The sequence below is a fragment of the Phycodurus eques genome, chromosome 1 (assembly GCF_024500275.1).
Source record: "Phycodurus eques isolate BA_2022a chromosome 1, UOR_Pequ_1.1, whole genome shotgun sequence".
NCBI lineage: Eukaryota > Metazoa > Chordata > Actinopteri > Syngnathiformes > Syngnathidae > Phycodurus > Phycodurus eques.
The window spans coordinates 25,828,288-25,846,541 of record NC_084525.1 but is presented as its reverse complement, the minus strand read 5'-3'; the positions used below and the strand labels follow the sequence as shown (position 1 = coordinate 25,846,541).

At 42.0% G+C, this 18,254-nt stretch overlaps 1 protein-coding gene across 2 annotated transcripts in view; it reads left to right on the top strand.

Moving 5' to 3' along the window:
- Positions 1-14,230, top strand: part of cacna1fb (calcium channel, voltage-dependent, L type, alpha 1F subunit) — an 88,884-nt gene extending 74,654 nt beyond the window's left edge. The window contains exons 35-50 of one of the 2 annotated variants that reach the window (XM_061685121.1): positions 347-438; positions 510-669; positions 1,206-1,333; positions 3,403-3,499; positions 3,642-3,744; positions 3,816-3,917; positions 4,749-4,879; positions 4,943-5,074; positions 5,146-5,417; positions 8,694-8,801; positions 8,862-8,980; positions 9,049-9,161; positions 9,860-10,073; positions 10,151-10,204; positions 10,275-10,375; positions 11,779-14,230. In XM_061685121.1, the coding sequence (XP_061541105.1) occupies positions 347-438; positions 510-669; positions 1,206-1,333; positions 3,403-3,499; positions 3,642-3,744; positions 3,816-3,917; positions 4,749-4,879; positions 4,943-5,074; positions 5,146-5,417; positions 8,694-8,801; positions 8,862-8,980; positions 9,049-9,161; positions 9,860-10,073; positions 10,151-10,204; positions 10,275-10,375; positions 11,779-12,042 (2,190 nt within the window). In that variant the 3' untranslated portion in view covers positions 12,043-14,230. Of the gene's footprint in view, positions 1-346; positions 439-509; positions 670-1,205; positions 1,334-3,402; positions 3,500-3,641; positions 3,745-3,815; positions 3,918-4,748; positions 4,880-4,942; positions 5,075-5,145; positions 5,418-8,693; positions 8,802-8,861; positions 8,981-9,048; positions 9,162-9,859; positions 10,074-10,147; positions 10,205-10,274; positions 10,376-11,778 lie in introns of both variants that reach the window. The other variant, XM_061685110.1, reaches the window with a different exon arrangement.
- Positions 14,231-18,254: the final 4,024 nt, after the last annotated feature.

The window sequence follows — 18,254 nt, the reverse complement described above, 5'->3', positions numbered from 1 at the left end:
TCTTGAGAAGTTGACCGCCCTGCTTTCTCTGGTGACATGTCACCCCATTGTCGGACCTATACTGGAATCTTCCATGACGCTGTTGTTTGCTGTCAAGCAGTGTGGCTTTCAGCTGGTGGTGGACAGTCGCTACTCCTACGCTCACGTGGCGCTTTAGTACATTAGAAAAAGAATAATAATAAATAATAATAATCGAATAATTATTTATCAACTAATACAGTACTTTTTGGTAAGCTCTCCAGAAAGAAAATTCCAAATGCCGTTTTGCAAATGGGTGAGGGTTTTCTGTACAACCTAATGGAGGAATTGAGACATCATGTGACATGTTTGCCTGTGTCTCCATCAGACGTTTGGGAAGGTCGCCATGCAGGATCACACGCAGATCAACAGGAACAACAACTTCCAGACTTTTCCTCAGGCCGTCCTCCTCCTCTTCAGGTCGGGTGTTTATCATCACTTTACTCGGCCTCTTGACTGTGCGTGAAAGTGTGTGTGTGTGTGTGTTACAGGTGTGCGACAGGCGAGGCATGGCAGGAGATCATGCTGGCCAGTCTTCCCGGGAAACGCTGCGATCCTGAGTCCGACTACGAGCCAGGAGAAGAGTTCAGCTGCGGGAGCAACTTTGCCATCGTTTACTTCATCAGCTTTTTCATGTTGTGTGCCTTCCTGGTGCGTATACTATACATCAAATCACCTCTTATTTATTACACAGATTATTACTATGTTATTAGACACGTAATGTGTGTTTTTTTTCCACAACTCACTAATACATAGATAATCACAGGTGTAATAACTATGTTGTTACTATGTTGTTAGACCAATAGATACTATTTTACCCAAGTTACCACTACTTTTTCAAACGGGTTATTAATATGTTACTGCACCAGTGGATACAACTTTTTTTAATCAAGTCACCACAACTTATGTATTATACAGCAGATGATACTTTATTACGCTAGTCACCAGTACTTTGTTTAACAGGTTATTACTATATTATTATTATTACACATGTAGTTGCTATTATACAACACGAAACACCACTACTACCTCGAACTAACTAACAGTTTATTACTATATCATTACACCAGTAGATACTTTTTTTAAACAAAGTCACCACTACATTGTTACACGACAATCTTATTACACCAGTAGATGCTACTTTATTACACATCTGCATATATGGATGAATGTGTATGTGTCCACAGATCATCAACTTATTTGTGGCAGTCATCATGGACAACTTTGACTACCTAACCCGCGACTGGTCGATCCTGGGTCCACATCACCTAGATGAGTTCAAGAGGATCTGGTCAGAATATGATCCAGAGGCCAAGTACGACCACTTAGAGATGCAGACGTATTCATGACAGCATTGAAGCAGAAATAACATGCAACCATATATGTAGCATGTAGTATGGCTGGGCGATTAATCAAAATTGAATAGTGATTTTGATTTTGGCTTCTCACGATCATAAAAATGTTATAATCAAAGACAAACAATGTGCAGCGGCGCGGGATGTGTATGCAAGTTCCTGCTTTGTAAAAGTAACCTGAACGCACCGTGTTTCGCTTGCAGCAAGCGTGTGACGTATGTTATTCTGCCCTCCCTGAGCGTGCTTTAAGATGCTTTAAGACAAAACGAAACATCCATCCATCCATCCATTTTCTGAGCCGCTTATCCTCACTAGGGTCGCGGGCGTGCTGGAGCCTATCCCAGCTGTGATCGGGCAGGAGGCGGGGTACACCCTGAACTGGTTGCCAGCCAATCGCAGGGCACATACAAACAGACAACCATTCGCACTCACAGTCATGCCTACGGGCAATTTAGAGTCTCCAATTAATACATGTTTTTGGGATGTGGGAGGAAACCGGAGTGCCCGGAGAAAACCCACGCAGGCACGGGGAGAACATGCAAACTCCACACAGTCGGGGCCGGGGATTGAACCCGGGTTCTCAGAACTGTGAGGCTGACGCTCTAACCAGTCGGCCACCGTGCCCAAAACGAAACAACATAAAAAAAAATTACACATATTGCATATTTAAATACGAGACACACATCGTTTTAGAAATTGCCAGCTTAATGCTAATAGTCAATGGAAACCCCTATTGACCCCTAGCTAGAAGTAGCATTAGATCACGGTAGGGATTTCCCTTCAAATAACGATATTCACACACAAACACTGTATTAACACATGCAGACAGGTGATATAACAATACTCATGGGCATATATTCTTCCTAATCTGTGAAAAACGACATATATTAAAGTTCTATCGTTACTTTCTTCTTCTATTCTTTTTAGATTAATGTAAGAATGTAGCTCTATGCATGCCCTGCACCACACTGTCCGTAAGAGGCCAAGCAGGAGCAGCATATATATATATATATATATATATATATATATATATATATAGAGAGAGAGAGAGAGAGAGAGAGAGAGAGAGAGAGAGAGAGAGAGAGAGAGAGAGAGAGAGAGAGAGAGAGAGAGAGAGAGAGAGACATGCACTTTTTTCCCAACTGTTTGACTTGAACTCAGAATAAACTTTTCTTATTTTAGGTCAATTAGCAATACCAAAATTGTTTCTATTTGCTCAATGCCAGAACAATGAGTGAAGGATTTTTTTAGACAAATATATATTTTATAGTCGGCACAGTGGTCGACTGATCAGATGGTTCATATATTTTATAGACAATACAGTCATGGCGAAAAACTTTGGCACAATTTTAACCGTGTCTATATTTGCTTTATTTATTATTATTATTATTATTGTTGTTGTTGTTGTTGTTATTTTACCTACCGACTCGTTAGCACATCTGCCTCACAGTTCTGGGGACCGGATTCAAATCCCGGGCCCCGCCTGTGTGGAGTTTGCATGTTCTACCCGTGCCTAGGTGGGTTTTCTCCAGGCACTCCGGTTTCCTCCCACATCCCAAAAACATGCGTGGTAGGTTGATTAAGACTCTAAATTGCTCGTGGGTAACCCCGGTCCTCAGAACTGTGAGGCAGACGCTCTAACCAGTCTCCACCGTGCCAAGTTGTATTTAAAGTTTCAAATTCAATGAACAATCGTGTTTTTTAGACAAATATATATTTTATAGACAATACAGTCATGGCTAAAAACATTGGCACATTTTTAACCATGTCTGTATTTTTTTTTTTTTTTTTTTAATTATGACTATTATTATTATTATTATTATTATTATTACTTTACCTTTTGCAAATGTATTTTCTGGTTGTTCATTTAAGTTATGCTTAAAGTTGACTAAATACTAAGTTTTGAAATCAGTGAATAACCATGTTTACTAATCGTGATTTCAATAATGAAAATAATCGTGATTATTATTTTTTTTCATAATTGGTAGGAGTAGGAGGAGTCATCCATTTCTGTGTTATTGTCGCTCAGGGGTCGCATTAAACATTTGGATGTTGTGGCTCTACTTCGAAGGATACAACCTCCTCTTGGCTTTGGAAAACTGTGTCCTCACAGAGTAGCGTGTAAGGTAATTCAAGCTAACATACGTAAAGCATAAAGTACATGTAACTTTTGTGAATTATTCGGTGGAACACATGAGGCTGAAGCCAAAAGTCTCTTCCTGCGTGCATTAAACTTTCCTGCCTCGGTGTTGATGTTGCTGTTGGTAGCGTCTGGTGGCTATGAACATGCCTCTGAATGCAGACGGCATGGTGACATTCAACGCCACCCTCTTTGCGCTGGTCCGCACGGCACTGAAGATCAAGACCGAAGGTATGCCCTCGGGAAAAATGTCTCAGTCAACATGGCTGTCTTTTGACATGCTCCGCTTGTGCTATCGCCAGGCAACCCGGATCAGGAGAACGAGGAGCTAAGGGGGATCATCAAGAAGATCTGGAAGAGAATGAAACCAAAACTTCTGGATGAAGTCATTCCACCACATGAAGGTACAAACGTTAGAATTAGCGTTAGCACTACTCTTAGCGGGCTAACAAATGTTAATCCATGGACCAGTAGTACAGACAAGTATCACGGATCAGTAACATGTTTTAGTACCACAGATTAGTACCATGGACCAGTACCTTGAATCAGTACCACGTACCATGCTCAGAACCACAGACCAGTACCATGGATCAGTAACACAAGCCAATAGCACAGACCAGTACCATGACCCAGTCCCATGGACCAGTAGGCATTATATGGACAGTACCATGGACTCCAGCCATGTTTCAGTAACACGGGTGTTGTGGAAAAAATGTCTTGTTCTGATAGAGAATACCGAAGCAAATACTTGAAGACAAAGTTACTTGTGCAGTTTTTTATCTTTACAAAGAGGTCAGACAATTAGACATGGAGACATGCAGAATCTTAAAGGTCTGGCCAAAATGGGTTCTCAAAGCTGGAGTTTCATACCTTCCTACATGCAAATAAGCTGATCAATACACAAACTACAGACAGACACAGCCAGGTGGTCAAAGAAAGAAAGAAACCTCTCAAGGGGTGGGGGTTCCTTTCTCTCATGGAAATGCATCGGCTTCATGCCTCCACCTTTCGCTGTTGTTCTTGAGCAGATAGACTGGGGTCACTTCTTGTAATTAAACCAACTGTTGCGATTCACTATTAAAGGTAAAAATAAACACTGAAACTAGTTCTACAATATCAAATACCAATACTACAGTCAAGTACCGTAAATCAGTACCATGCAACACAGGCCAATAGCACAGACCAGTACCACAGACCTGTACCAGTCTCTGTCTCTCTGGTGTTTCCTGCTGCAGAGGAGGAAGTGACAGTTGGGAAGTTCTATGCCACTTTCCTGATCCAAGATTACTTCCGCAAGTTCCGGAAGAGGAAGGAGAGAGGGGGTCTGAGTGTGGAGACTGACGCCACCAACCCGTCAGCCGTACAGGTCTGTCAGCCATACGGTCACTAATCCTACAACGGGTGTGTATTGACGTGCATGTGTTTGCAGTTATGTAAAGCGGGTCTCAAGACTCTGCAGGATCTCGGTCCAGAGATGCGTCTGGCCCTCAATGAAGACCTGGAGGAGGAAGAGGAGGAGGAAGAAGAAGAGGAGGAGGAGTCCATGAGGGAAGAGGAAGAGGTGGACGTTCTTGTTTTACCACACACACACACACACACATGCACACACTCACTTTCTTCCCACCTCTGCAGATGGACACAGTAGGACCACACAATGACCGGCGGGGATCTATTGTGCCCGTCGGTCCAGGGGGAGTCATGGGTGACAGCGGTGTGGTAAATGGTGGTTTGATCCATCGGGTCGGTTCTCTCTGCAAAATGTCTAATGGCGGCGATTACGATGCTCACATTTCACGGCGAGACAATCTGAGGTCATCTGTTAATCATCATCACCGCCGACCCTCAGTCAGGAATGGGCTTCTAGACAACACCCACAAGAGGCCATCGCATTACAAATATGGAAGGTAAGAAACTACTAATAACTGTGAAAACTATAAATATGCAATATGGAAAACCCATTTAGGGGAAGACACAAAATATAATAAACATGGGGAAGGATCACAGATGAAGGAATCACCCCCTCTGAGCAGGAGAGGAAGGGGTTAGGAGAGAACAGCAATGGCAGTAAAACAGGCCAAAACCTGGCTAACAGAGAGTAATTGCATACTAGGTGTGGTTTAACCAAATGCGAGACTGTAAAAATAAGTCTTATGTTGAGATTTAAAAGTTACTACAGAGGTAGCCGCTCAAATTTTCTCATGTAGGACATTCCAGAGTACTGGAGCCCTAATAGAGAATACTCTTGATCATGCCGACTTCTTTTTTTCCTCGGAGTCACCAAATGACCAATATGTTGCGAGCGTATGGCTCGGATGGAACATAAGGTACCACTAAATCACCAAGATAGGAAGGTGTTAATTAGGGCTTGGACTCGCTCTCTAAATCCCAATTTGTTATTCGTATGGACAGTAACGAATGACTTTTGAATCAGAATTTAATCCATACTCCTTGTACTATTCCAAAATTGAGATATGTCATACGTACGTTTGTAGCGCAATAAATGAAAAATCCAGTTGAATTGGAAACTGGAAAGAGAGTACACTGGTGCATTTTTGCTTCCGCTTCTCCCCCCGAAAAAGTTTTCTTTTTAATTTAAAATGGCTTATTTTAACCAGGATCCCTCGCTGTACCATTACCAAAGGTAGAACCCTTTACGCCTGTCTCTGTGCCATAAATCCTCACTGGCTGGGAACAGCAACCCCAAGTTAACTAGCTGGCTGGCTATGCTATCTTAGATAAACTTTCTACCATTCATTCTGCCGCGGTCGCCCCATCCAGCAATTGCTCTTTTCCGGCTTTGGTTGTGGCGCTGTCATGAATATCCGTTCAGCTCCTCGGGCTCAGCTATCAGACACCTCATTTCATAAAGATCATGGTCTCGGTGGAGGGCTATAGACTTCATCGCCGTCCCCACTGCAGCCACTGAGGCCAAATGCGCACATGCGCAGAAACTATGCGCAGTATTTCAAAATGACGTCAACCTTAAGCACAGGATAAAACTTCTTTTTTTCATAAAGATCATGGTCTCGGTGGAGAGTCAGGGGACTACAGATGAAAACGTACCCTTCTGGCTAATTCTGGCTTTTTTTAACCATGTGTATTTCATGTGTTTTATGAAATTGCATTGTCCCCTTTCAAATAAACTGATTTTAAAAAAAAAAATTTTTTAAATCATGAAATATTTTGTATTGTGGGGACAGCATGGCTCAGGTGGTACCGTGATCATTCGTCAACCCGAAGGTTGTGAGTTCGATCATCAGCCATGTCCAAATATCCTTGAGTCAGATACTGAAACCCCAGTTGCTTCTGATGCTGTGACATCAGGAGGTGAATGAGAAGACAGTGTTAAAGCACTCAGAGTAGCAGTAGAATTTCATTCGGTTGCACAGGGGTGGAATATTCCTTTTGCCAAATCGATCAGAACTAAATTTTCGCCATGTGAACCGTCATCCGGAAGAGCAAAAGCCGGGAAAAGCTGTCTGTGCATGCTTCATCTCGACGTAAATGACTTAATAATTTACGCACATGTAAATATGGCGGCCCCTGATGAAGCTCGCATGCGATGAAGATCTTGATTTTAAACTACTTATGAGTTGTTTTTATCAAGTGTTTTTTTAAACGTATAAAAAAAGTATAGACGACGGACCTCCATCTTGATAAATGATGTGACATTCATGAAGAAGTGCGCATGTCACACGGCTGTTCCGATTAAATGTACATGTATACACCCGATCGGATTGGATCATGTCGCATGTAAACAGTTTATCCAGAGAACTTTCAATCGGAAGATTTCAATCGGAATGATGAAAAAGTCTCCATGTAAACCCAGCTACCATGTGATTGGTCCACTGAACACGAGCCCTTCACCTGTAAATCAAATACACGTTGACGTTTGCGGTAGTCAACTACTGGCGGAATAACGTGTGCCACTGAGGTTATATTTAATAAACGGTTAACATTCCCGTGTTTGTGTTAATTGGGGACTAACACACACAACAAGGAGGAGCAAAGCGCTGATGTTTTAAATGACATAGCAGTGGTGAAGCCAGCTGTTTAGCTCCTTAACTCCCTACCTCGTTAGCTTGCAGGCTAGCTTGTTGGCTCGTGAGCTAGCTCGTTGGCTCGCAGCCGGGCTAGCGACCACAACAAACAGTTAACTTTCCCTTAAGTGTCTCTGTTGTGTGAATCTATGCGCTGCACATATTTGGAGCTAGGCTGTGTAGTATTGGACGGAGCCAACACCGGCAAGAGTGTCTGCCGGCATTCCATGAGGCCACTAGTGGCTAATGACATAGCCATCCAACTCTGTCGGCTCACTGCGTGATCCGCACGCCGGCTCACCACAACGACACTTTATCGAGTCAGGAAAAACTATTGTGTCCATTTTATTTATCGAATGATAAGTTGATATAGTAATTATCGTGACAGGCCTGACCATATTATTTTTTTAATTAAATGCGGTGTGGCAGGAGCTGCAGCTCTTTTCAGAGTAAAGTGGTACGATATTCTAAGATGCCCACTGGAATCCAAATTCCAGTCACCACCGATTCGCGTATAGCCGTAATGCTAACATTAATATCGATCTATCCAATTTCCGTAATTATCCTGACTAGGGTCGTGGTCGTGCTGGAGCCTATCCCAGCTGACTGGGCGAGAGGCGGGCTTCACCCTGAAAGGGTCGCCAGCCAATTGCAGGGTCACATAGAAACAAACAAACATTTGCGCTCACATTCACACTTACGGCCAATTTAGAGTCTTCAATGCTTCAATGTTTTTGGGATGTGGGAGGAAGCCGGAGTACTCAGAGAAAACCCACCAATGGGAAGAACAAGCAAACTCCACACAGGCGAGGCCGGATTTGAACCCGGGACCTCTGAACTGTGAGGCAGATGTGCTAACTAGTCGTCCATCGCACCGACAAAAGGTAAAATAACAACAATAATAATAGTAAAAACAATAAATAAAATTGCTCACCGTGCTGCCTGCTAACAATAATACTAAAGTAATATTTTATTAGAAAGTAACAATTAACAAAATCTTAAACTCACATCTCAGGTGGACTGGGGGCCAGTGCCAGTGCAAATAGGTGTTAATCGACAAACACTGAGCTTATGGTAAAGAACTAAACGTGGAAGGTAGGCTATGAATACTACAAATATGAAAAGTACTTTGATTGACAGGAGGGACTTGAGGTACAGGCACTGGCGGAATGGCGACATGGACATATCCAGAGAGACACGTTACTACACAAGAGAAGACGACACAGCCAGCATCACTTCCACAGAAAGGTACACGCACATTCACACACACGTACATACACTTTTACATCTGCATGTGTGTGTTTCCAGATATTACCCTGATGATCCTCTGCACGATGATGACCACGCCCCCTACAGTCACTATGGAAACGGCTACAGCGAGGGTAGAAGAGCAACACGGAGGCGTATTCTCCCGGCCACGCCCACAGGTGAGATACAACCAATTACAACGTGTGTGACATCGTCAAAGACGGCTGACGGTGGATTTGGCCACCAGGTCGAAAGCCCTCGTTCAACATTCAGTGTCTGAGACGTCAGGGCAGCAGTGACGACTTACCCATGCCGGGAACGTACCACCCCAAGTCTCCTCCGCGCCGCACCTGCACTCAGGTACACACACACACACACACACACACACACTTTTACACACTAATGCCCACACATAGGAAAACACAAACCCACATACGCACATGAACACAAACACGTACACACATACATAGACATAGATAATCATATGGTGGAACGGGGAGAACATGCAAACTCCACACAGGCGGGTCCGGGGATTGAACCCAAAACAGACAACAAGTTTTCAGCTTTCAGCAATGCTTTATGCACGGAGTCAATGATCGTCACGCAGCATGAGTAGAAGTACATAGATCCTTACGTTCATCCATTTTAAGAGCCTTTGCAAACTGAAAATAATTCATAACTGGAGGTAAGTTTTCAAAGAAAATTTTGGACATAACCGGAATTGTTCGTAAACCGGGTCATTCGTAACCCGAGGTTCCAGTGTACTAACGCACATAAAAAAAAAACACACGCACGTACTCGCATATATCTAAACACATGCACAGAAACACTAACGCACACACATACAGTACACAATAACACGCGCACAAAAAACATACACACACACTCACTGTACATCTACACATACACATTAACACACATTCTGTACATACCCACTAACACACACACAGTAAAGCATGCACAAACAAACATGGGAACACACAAAGACACTCACACATGCACACATGAAACCCCCACATACACGCACATACAAAAACTCCAGTTCCTTTTTGGTGTAGACATACAGCAGTTACGACCATCCTCCGTCATCCGGTCACTCTACTGCGGTTTCCTCCACGTCCTGGGCCAATCCTTGTCCTCGCCGCGGTCGCCTCCTGTACGCTCCTCTCATCCTGGTGGAGGAGGAGGGAAGCCCATCGTGGCGGCGAGAAGTAGAAGGAGAACGAGGAACAGGAGGAGGCCGGGAGGACAAGCTGGGGGGAGCAGGAAGAGGTGAGCTGCCAGTCACTCATCAGCTGTTGCATTTCGAACTGCCAGTCACTCATCAGCTGTTGCATTTCCACCAGCAGGTGTCAGTGTGACGGGAGCGGCGCCGAGTCCCGCCTGGTACGGCGCTACGGGAGGTGAGCTGAGACGTCTGAGGCGTAATGAGCCCGTTGTGCCGCCATTTAATCTCTCACTTGTGTCCTGCAGCCCCACCTCCTTACAGAGCGTACACCACTCTCAGAGTTCCTTCTCAGCTCGGTGCTCCGTTTGGCGAGAAACGTGGCTCGGCCGACAGTCTGGTGGAGGCGGTGAGACCAAAGGATGTCAGACATGACTAACTGAAAAACGTCCATCAGACAAGACTAATAAGAGGAAGTTGTACAGATGTGAATAATCGAAAGAAGTTGATCAGGCATGACTAATTGAAAAAACTTTTTTCAGGCATGACTAATGAAAGATGTCCATCAGACATGACTAATCAAAAGAAGTGGTACTGACATGATAAAGCAATACAAGTTGATCATGCATGACTAACAAAGGACGTCCATCAATCATGACTCATTTGTAAAAAGTTACTCGGACATGACTAATTGAAAGAAGTTATTCAGACATGACTTATTTAAAAAGGTGATTCGGGCATGACGGATGTTGATCAGGCATGACGAATCAAAAAAGGTTGATCAAACCTGGCTCTTCAGTAGAAGCTGTACAGACATGACTGAGCAATAAGTTGTTAAGACATGACTAATGGAAAGAAGTTGATCGAACCTGACTAATCAGAGCAAGTTTTACAGACATGACTATCAAAATCCATCCATCCATTTTCTGAGCAGCTTCTCCTCACTAGGGTTGCGGGCGTGCTGGAGCCTATCCCAGCTATCATCGGGCAGGAGGCGGGATACACCCTGAACTGGTTGCCAGCCAATCGCAGGGCACATTCAAACAAACAACCATTCGCACTCACATTCACACCGATGGGCAATTTTAGAGTTGTCAATTAACCTACCATGCATGTTTTTGGGATGTGGGGGGAAACCGGAGTGCCCGGAGAAAACCCACGCAGGCGGGGCCGGGGATTGAACCCCGGTCCTCAGAACTGTGAGGCAGACGCTCTAACCAAAATAATTAATGGAAATAAGTTGATCAACGAAATAAGTTGATCAGACATGACTAATCGAAGGAACTCCATCAGACGTTGCTCGTTTAAAACGTTATTCAGACATCACTAATCAGAGGAAGTTGATCTGACCAGATGTCACTAATCAAAAAAAGTTGATCAGACATGACTAATCAAAAACAAAGTTAATGAGGCATGATTAATCCATGACAAAATGGCGAAAAGACTAACTGAAAAAAATCCCTCAGACATGACTAATCAAAAGAAGTTGATTCGACATGACGAATCGAAAGAAGTTGATCAGGCATGACGAATAGAAAGAAGTTGATCAGGCATGACCAAATGAAGAAAGTCCGTCAGACATGACTAATTGAAAAAGTTATTCAGACATAAATTAATAAATAAATTAATCTGGCCTGACTAATCGAAAGAAAAGGCTCAAACTTGATCAATCAGAGGAAGCGTCAAGACATGACTACTCAAAATAAGTTGGCATGATTAATCAAAATAAGTTAATCAGACATGACTAATCAAAAGAAGGGCCTTTCTAGTTGCTGGCATGTCAAATATGCTGATGATTTTTTGTCTCTGCAGGTTCTCATCTCTGAAGGTCTCGGCCTTTACGCACGTGATCCCAAATTTGTGGCATTCGCAAAGCGGGAGATCGCGGACGCATGTCACATGACCGTGGACGAGATGGAATCAGCCGCCAGCGACCTGCTGGGGTCCGCGAGCCACGACTTCCTCAACACCGCCGGCACAGAACCCGCTGCACTCTACAGCGATGAGGAGCCGATCAGAACGGGCCGAGAGGAGGACGAGCTCGCTGACGAAATGAGCTGCGTGACATCATTTTGATGGACAGGTGTTCATGGCCAATCAGGGACCGTGGAGGCAGGCCGTCGATGGGGCCCCAAAGGAAGTAAAAACTCTTTAAAGCTAAAAGTTTTAAACGAAAGGTAAAGACAAATAAAAAAGGAAGTAGTGGAGGAACATCGCATGTCATGCTCAATCTTGTCCAGTGGGTGGTGACAACGCACCTCTGCATGTTTACAAACAAGAACCGCAGAAGAAGAACTTTCAGTTGAGTGTTGGGTGCTATCTGTTAGCACTGTCCAACAAGCTGCTTAGCATTTTAGCTGTACAGATACAATAACTTTTACTTATTTATCCTCCTTTTGATAGTTTGGACATTTTAAAGTCTCTCAACAAACACAACACAGTATTTTTTTTATTTTGACCAAGCTTAGCACACACATTATTGTCTGTCTTGGACATCATGATTCCACCGGATGAGTACTAAAATTAGCACGAGCTCAGTGCTAACCGCTAAACACATGAGACGACCAACTTGCTTTCTAGCCGACCTTCGCTATACAATTGTCAACTGAGCCACCATTTTTTTGTGAAGAACAACACTTTTCAACAATTGGTACGTTTGGAAATTCAATCTGACGCTCTTACTGCGCTCTGAGAGTGCAGTGTTCACAGAGGCAGAGCCTGCTCCATTTTCAATGAATTAACAAACGAGCGTGTTGGCCATTGACAGGGATACGTAAGTACGTCCACCATATTGAATGTGTCAGTTCTGCCTGTAAACATCTCGTCCTGCCTGACGCTCCGGCCGCTCTGTCTTCTCAGTCAGAGCAGCGGGAGGGCGCTCTGCCACTCCCAGAGTGTGGCACTCTGAATACCTGAACGGCACACTCCAACAGTCCTCTGAGTTTCCGAATGTTCCGGAGTGTGCTGAGTGCGCTTGGAGTGAATTTCCAAACGTACCCAATGACCTTTCTGACACTGCTAACAGTTAGCTGTTAGTTAAGGATTCATGTGTAGAGTACATTACAACAAAAGAAACCTTTTTTACTTTTTCACGCGTCCCTCTTTGCTATTGCTAGCTGTGCCCCGCCTGATGGATGATATAGTTCTTAACTAATCAGAGGAAGTTGTACAGACATGACTAATTGAAATAAGTTGATAAGACATGACTAATCAAAATCAACTGATCGGACATGACTAATTGAAATAAGTTGGTCGGACATGAATAATCAAAATAAGTTGATTGGGCATGGCTAATTGAAATCAGTTTGTCAGACCAGAATAACCAAAATAAGTTGATCCGGTATGACTAATTTGAAAAAAAAAATCCAGAAAGGACTAATTGAAATGGGTTGTCTAACTGAAGGAACTCCATCATACATGACTAATTGAAGAAATGTATTCAGGATGTGATGAATCAGAAGTTGTGCAGACATGACTGATCGGAATAAATTGATCAGATATGACTAATCGAAAGATGATCAGACATAACTAATAATAGAATGTTGTAAAGACATAATTAATCAAAATACGTTGATCAGGCATGACTAATCAAAAGAAGAACTGAAATGAAATGTCTTCATCAGGCTTGATTAACTGAAGGAAGGTCATCAGACATGATTAATTGAAAAATGTTTTTCAGACATGATTAATCGAAATGACTTTATTAGGCAGGACCAATCAAAGGAAGTCCATCAGACAAGACTAATTGAAAAAGGTTATTTAGACATAACTAACAAGTGGCAGTTCATCAGGCATGACTAACTGAAAAAAAGTAGATCAGGCGTGAGTAGTCAATGGAGCAGGACTAATAGTAAAAGGTGTGGTCATTGGATTTTCTTGGAGAGTATATGCCAAAAAAAAAAACTTGTACTTTTTCTAGCTAGCTGTGCTGCATCTGACAGATTAGCTACTTCCTGCTAGCGCGTAGTCCCACACGGAAGCTAATGCCGCCTCTGTGGCGACCCTGGGCGTGAATTTTATATAGTTTTTTTTTATCTACTGGAAGGTGGATTTTTATTTTAAACCTCATTTTTGTTGTAAAAATGTTGTTTTTTTTGTATTGATGCTGATCATCAGACATCCGCGCGTCTTCTCGTGTTCTTCCTGACTGTCAACCGAAGGGCTCACTCAAAGTTTTCCCTCCAAATTTCAGTCACATGACAAAGTCAACCGTGCATACCTCCAATAAAAAAATTAAATAAAAAAATAATGAAAATAAATGTTTGTTTTTCATCACTCACTACTCACACACACATGCAAACACACAGACTGAACATGTTATCGTTGGTCTGGGCGATTAATTCATTTTATCGATTGAGTTTATCCGTCAGGACGATTTTTTTTAATACAATTTTTTTAGAGGTACACTTTTTATAGAGGTAGAACTGTACTAACAACATGGCGGCAAATTGAAAAGAGCACATTTACAAAAGCAGTTAGTTGACAATTGAGCGACTTTACAGACCCCTCTAAAAATAATTGTGAGCAGTGACTTAATTTCTGCGAAGAAACACAACATGGATCACAAGGGTATCATTTTCACAGTTTCGCAGATGTCAGGAATAATGTAAATGGAACCAGGACATTGTGTGTTTACACATTTATTTTCACATCACCTGTAAAGAAAAAAGACAAATTTTCCATTTCTGTGGAAGTTGATGCAAGTTTAAAGGCTGGAAAAAAACATTTTCAAAATGGTTTTGGTATCAGGGGAAATAAAGCAAATCTCAGAAGGTGGAAAAAAAGTAAAATCTCTACTCGTTTTTTAATAATGTCACTGTTAAAATTCTAACATTAAGGTTAGATGATGTCACATACATTGAAAACAAAATCTGTGTCATTTGCTTTTTCTTTGACTTCTTCAATGTGTGTGTGTGCTGGCAACACGCACTCCGAGGAAGAATGATGCTCAGTACCATAAGGGTAACACTACACTGAATCGACAAGACTGGTCAAATCTAAGGCACACACAATAATCATGTTACGTTTTACCATTAACAGGATTGATCATGTCAAAGCCAAAAGGTAAGCAGAGCTGCAGTGATAGCCCAGATTCGTATTACCAGCATTAGCTAGTACGTTATAATAATGTTGGGCAGGCAAGTGCACAGACATTTTTGGGGGCAGGTACTCTAAACCAAAAAAGGGCACCCATCCCCAAAATTATCCAATTAAAACTGTAATTTGTGATTTTTGGTGCCCCTACTGCTGGAATTCCTTCGCTTTGATATGACGTAGGCTGTGCCAAGTCCAACATTCACTGTCCAAAATCGTTCATTCACTCCCTACTCCCTATGTAGTGTTACACTACATAGTGGACTATAGTATACATAGTGAGTTCATTCATAACAACTTTCGGGCACTGCTCCTCTGTTAATGACGTCACAGCTGTCGCACATTAACAATGTAGGTTGTTGTGGTGGGTTAAAAAAAAAAGCACATTAAAATGAGATGATTTTACTGTACATGGCTATAAAAATGCCAACAATCAAAGCTTTGTTGAAAAGTTACTTACATTTATATGAAAAATTCACTACCTCCATCTGCGACCCATCAAATCCCACCATACTTTCTCTGAAGACGCAATGCATTATGGTATAACACGACTTTGTGAGTTGTTCGCTACTTTTTGCAATGATTTGTGGGAAATTATGAGTGCACGATATAGGGCACTTAATTTGATCACTAAGCATTCAGACACTTCTACAAAACGATGTAACTACACAGTGGTTAGGGAGTGATTTTGGACACAACCCAACTGTCCCTGTCTCCCTCTCTCCCAACCCCTTGCGGGTGAATATACACCACCGTAGTGTATAATAGAGCTGTTGAAACCCGTGAGGTAAATAAAACGGGCAATAGAAACTGTCAATAGGTCAATATCCAGCATACATAAAGTATACATTCTCTAACCACTGCGGTTTTACAGTACCTGTTAACAGAGGTGTGGACACAAGTCATGAATTTCATGACTTTAGACTTAACAATATTTGAAATGACTTACAACTCGACTTGAATAGCAATGACTCGTGACTTCACTTGGACTGAAACCCGTTGACTAGAAAAGCCTTGCTACTTTGACAAATCACTGCGAAACCAGCACTGTGTAGCTTCCTCTTTCTATATCTATATGTCCAACTTACTGTTTTACTGTGAGAAAATATGATAAATGACAACATAACACTGAAGCGTTTAATAATTATTAGGTTAGAGTGTCCCACACCATTGTTGCTAATGTGTATTTAGTTCTTATTTTAACAGTTATGCCCTATGCCCTGATGGGCACGTTCTGGTAGAGGAATTGACAAAACAGCAGAGGTGGGTAGTAATGCGCTACATTTACTCCGTAAGTAGCATTTTGGACAAATTGTACTTGTCAAAATAGTTTTAATACTGCATACTGTTTACTTTTACTCGACTATTTGTTATGAAGAAACGGTACTTTTAATTCGTTCCAATGATCTAAATCCCGCTCGCTACTTTTATTGATCAATTATTGCTTATTTATCAGCTATTTTCTGCGCGACCAATCTGGTTAGACTACGACTCCGATTTTCTGATTGGGTGCTGCTTGCTCCAATCCAGTTTAAGAGCTAGTGACGTGTAGGTCTAGTTCAGTAAGCTAACGACACAAGGAAGTCACATGACCTCACACGTCTTATATTGGGCTTCCCGGGCATAGGTATTAAAAATAGATGAGACAGCCTGACCAATGGCAACGTGGCAACCATGTTGGAAAGGTCGTCGTTACCATAGAAGAAAAACACAAAGAAAAACAACAGCTTTCATGTATTGAAGTATTTGTCGCTGTCTGCCCAGTCGTGGATATTTCAGCCCACCCTTTTGGTAAATTGCAGATGTTTTGTTCTTTTTTTGGCTGTAAATATTAGCCCTATGTTATCACAAGTAACTGTAAAACATGCATCTCGGGGTACGGGGTACAAATCACACACACACACACAGCAATATCAGAATTTGCACATTCACATTTTATTTTGTTATTTCTGTTTTATTGATGTTCATGTCCTGATTAATAAACTCAGAAGAATCACCATTTACACCTTACTTGAGTAGTTTTTTCCCCGTGTACATTTTACTCTTACGCAAGTAAAATTTGGTAAAGCTTTGTCTTACTTTTATTTGACTCACACTATGGCTTCACAACCCACCTCTGACCAAAAGTTCATTCTTTCACACACAAGTAATTATTGCAACAACAACAAAAATCCACATTGCATTGTGGGAATCACGTGGCTGACATCACTATGCTTGTTTTCGTTAGCATTAGCAGCTAGCTTTGTGAGCAATCACGCAAATAGTTACACGGCGAGCCAGCAGTGTGCTGTCTGGGGTTTATGTATGTTACAGTCTGTTTTAGTCAGTGTGGTTTCCTCAAGAATCAGTCTTGTTTCTTTTTTTAAAAATTCACTTCATTTCCAATCGATCACCACTCAGCTGCATTCTTGTTCGTGTCGTTTACTTTGCCTCTTTTTGGCGTAATATTTTTACGTAGTGCCCCCTAGTGTTCTGACTGAGATACCACAGTTGGATAACATTTTACCTTCATCACAAGATGACAAACTTGTGCTTCCCTTTATTAAATTACTGCCTTGTCTTTTTGATACTCACAAGAAATTCCAAGTTTAAACTGAAATCTATTTACATTTGTGTTTGAAACTGCCTCACTTGAAATGTTTGTAGACAAGAAAATGCAGTTTCCTGCTTTATGCACAATGTGAATTTAAGACAAATACTGATGATCGAAAAGAGGAAACCAATTGGTTGTTCATTATTAGGTGCTATGTCTTATTTTCTCATGTGTATTCATAATTGTTCTTTAACCAAGCAAAAATAAATTTTATCCTTGTACTTGATTATTCCGATAGAATTGTAAGTAGAATACTCAAATTACTCATTGCAGCACTACTGGATGCAAATTCTTATTTGTGACAGGCCTGTTTAATGTCACATCAAAAATAAAGTGAGAAAAAGTAAGTCATAGCATAGCATATTCACTGAAAACGTGCTATCGATCAGTTTTGAAAGGGCAATAAATTAACCACTTATCCTCACTAGGGTCACGGGCTGCTGGAGCCTATCCCTCTTCGGGCGAGAGGTGGGGTACATCCTGAACTGGTCACCAACCAATCGCAGAGCACATATAAACAACCAACCATTTGCACTCACATTCACACCTACGGGCAATTTGGAATCTTCAATTAACCTACCATGCATGTTTTTGGGATGTG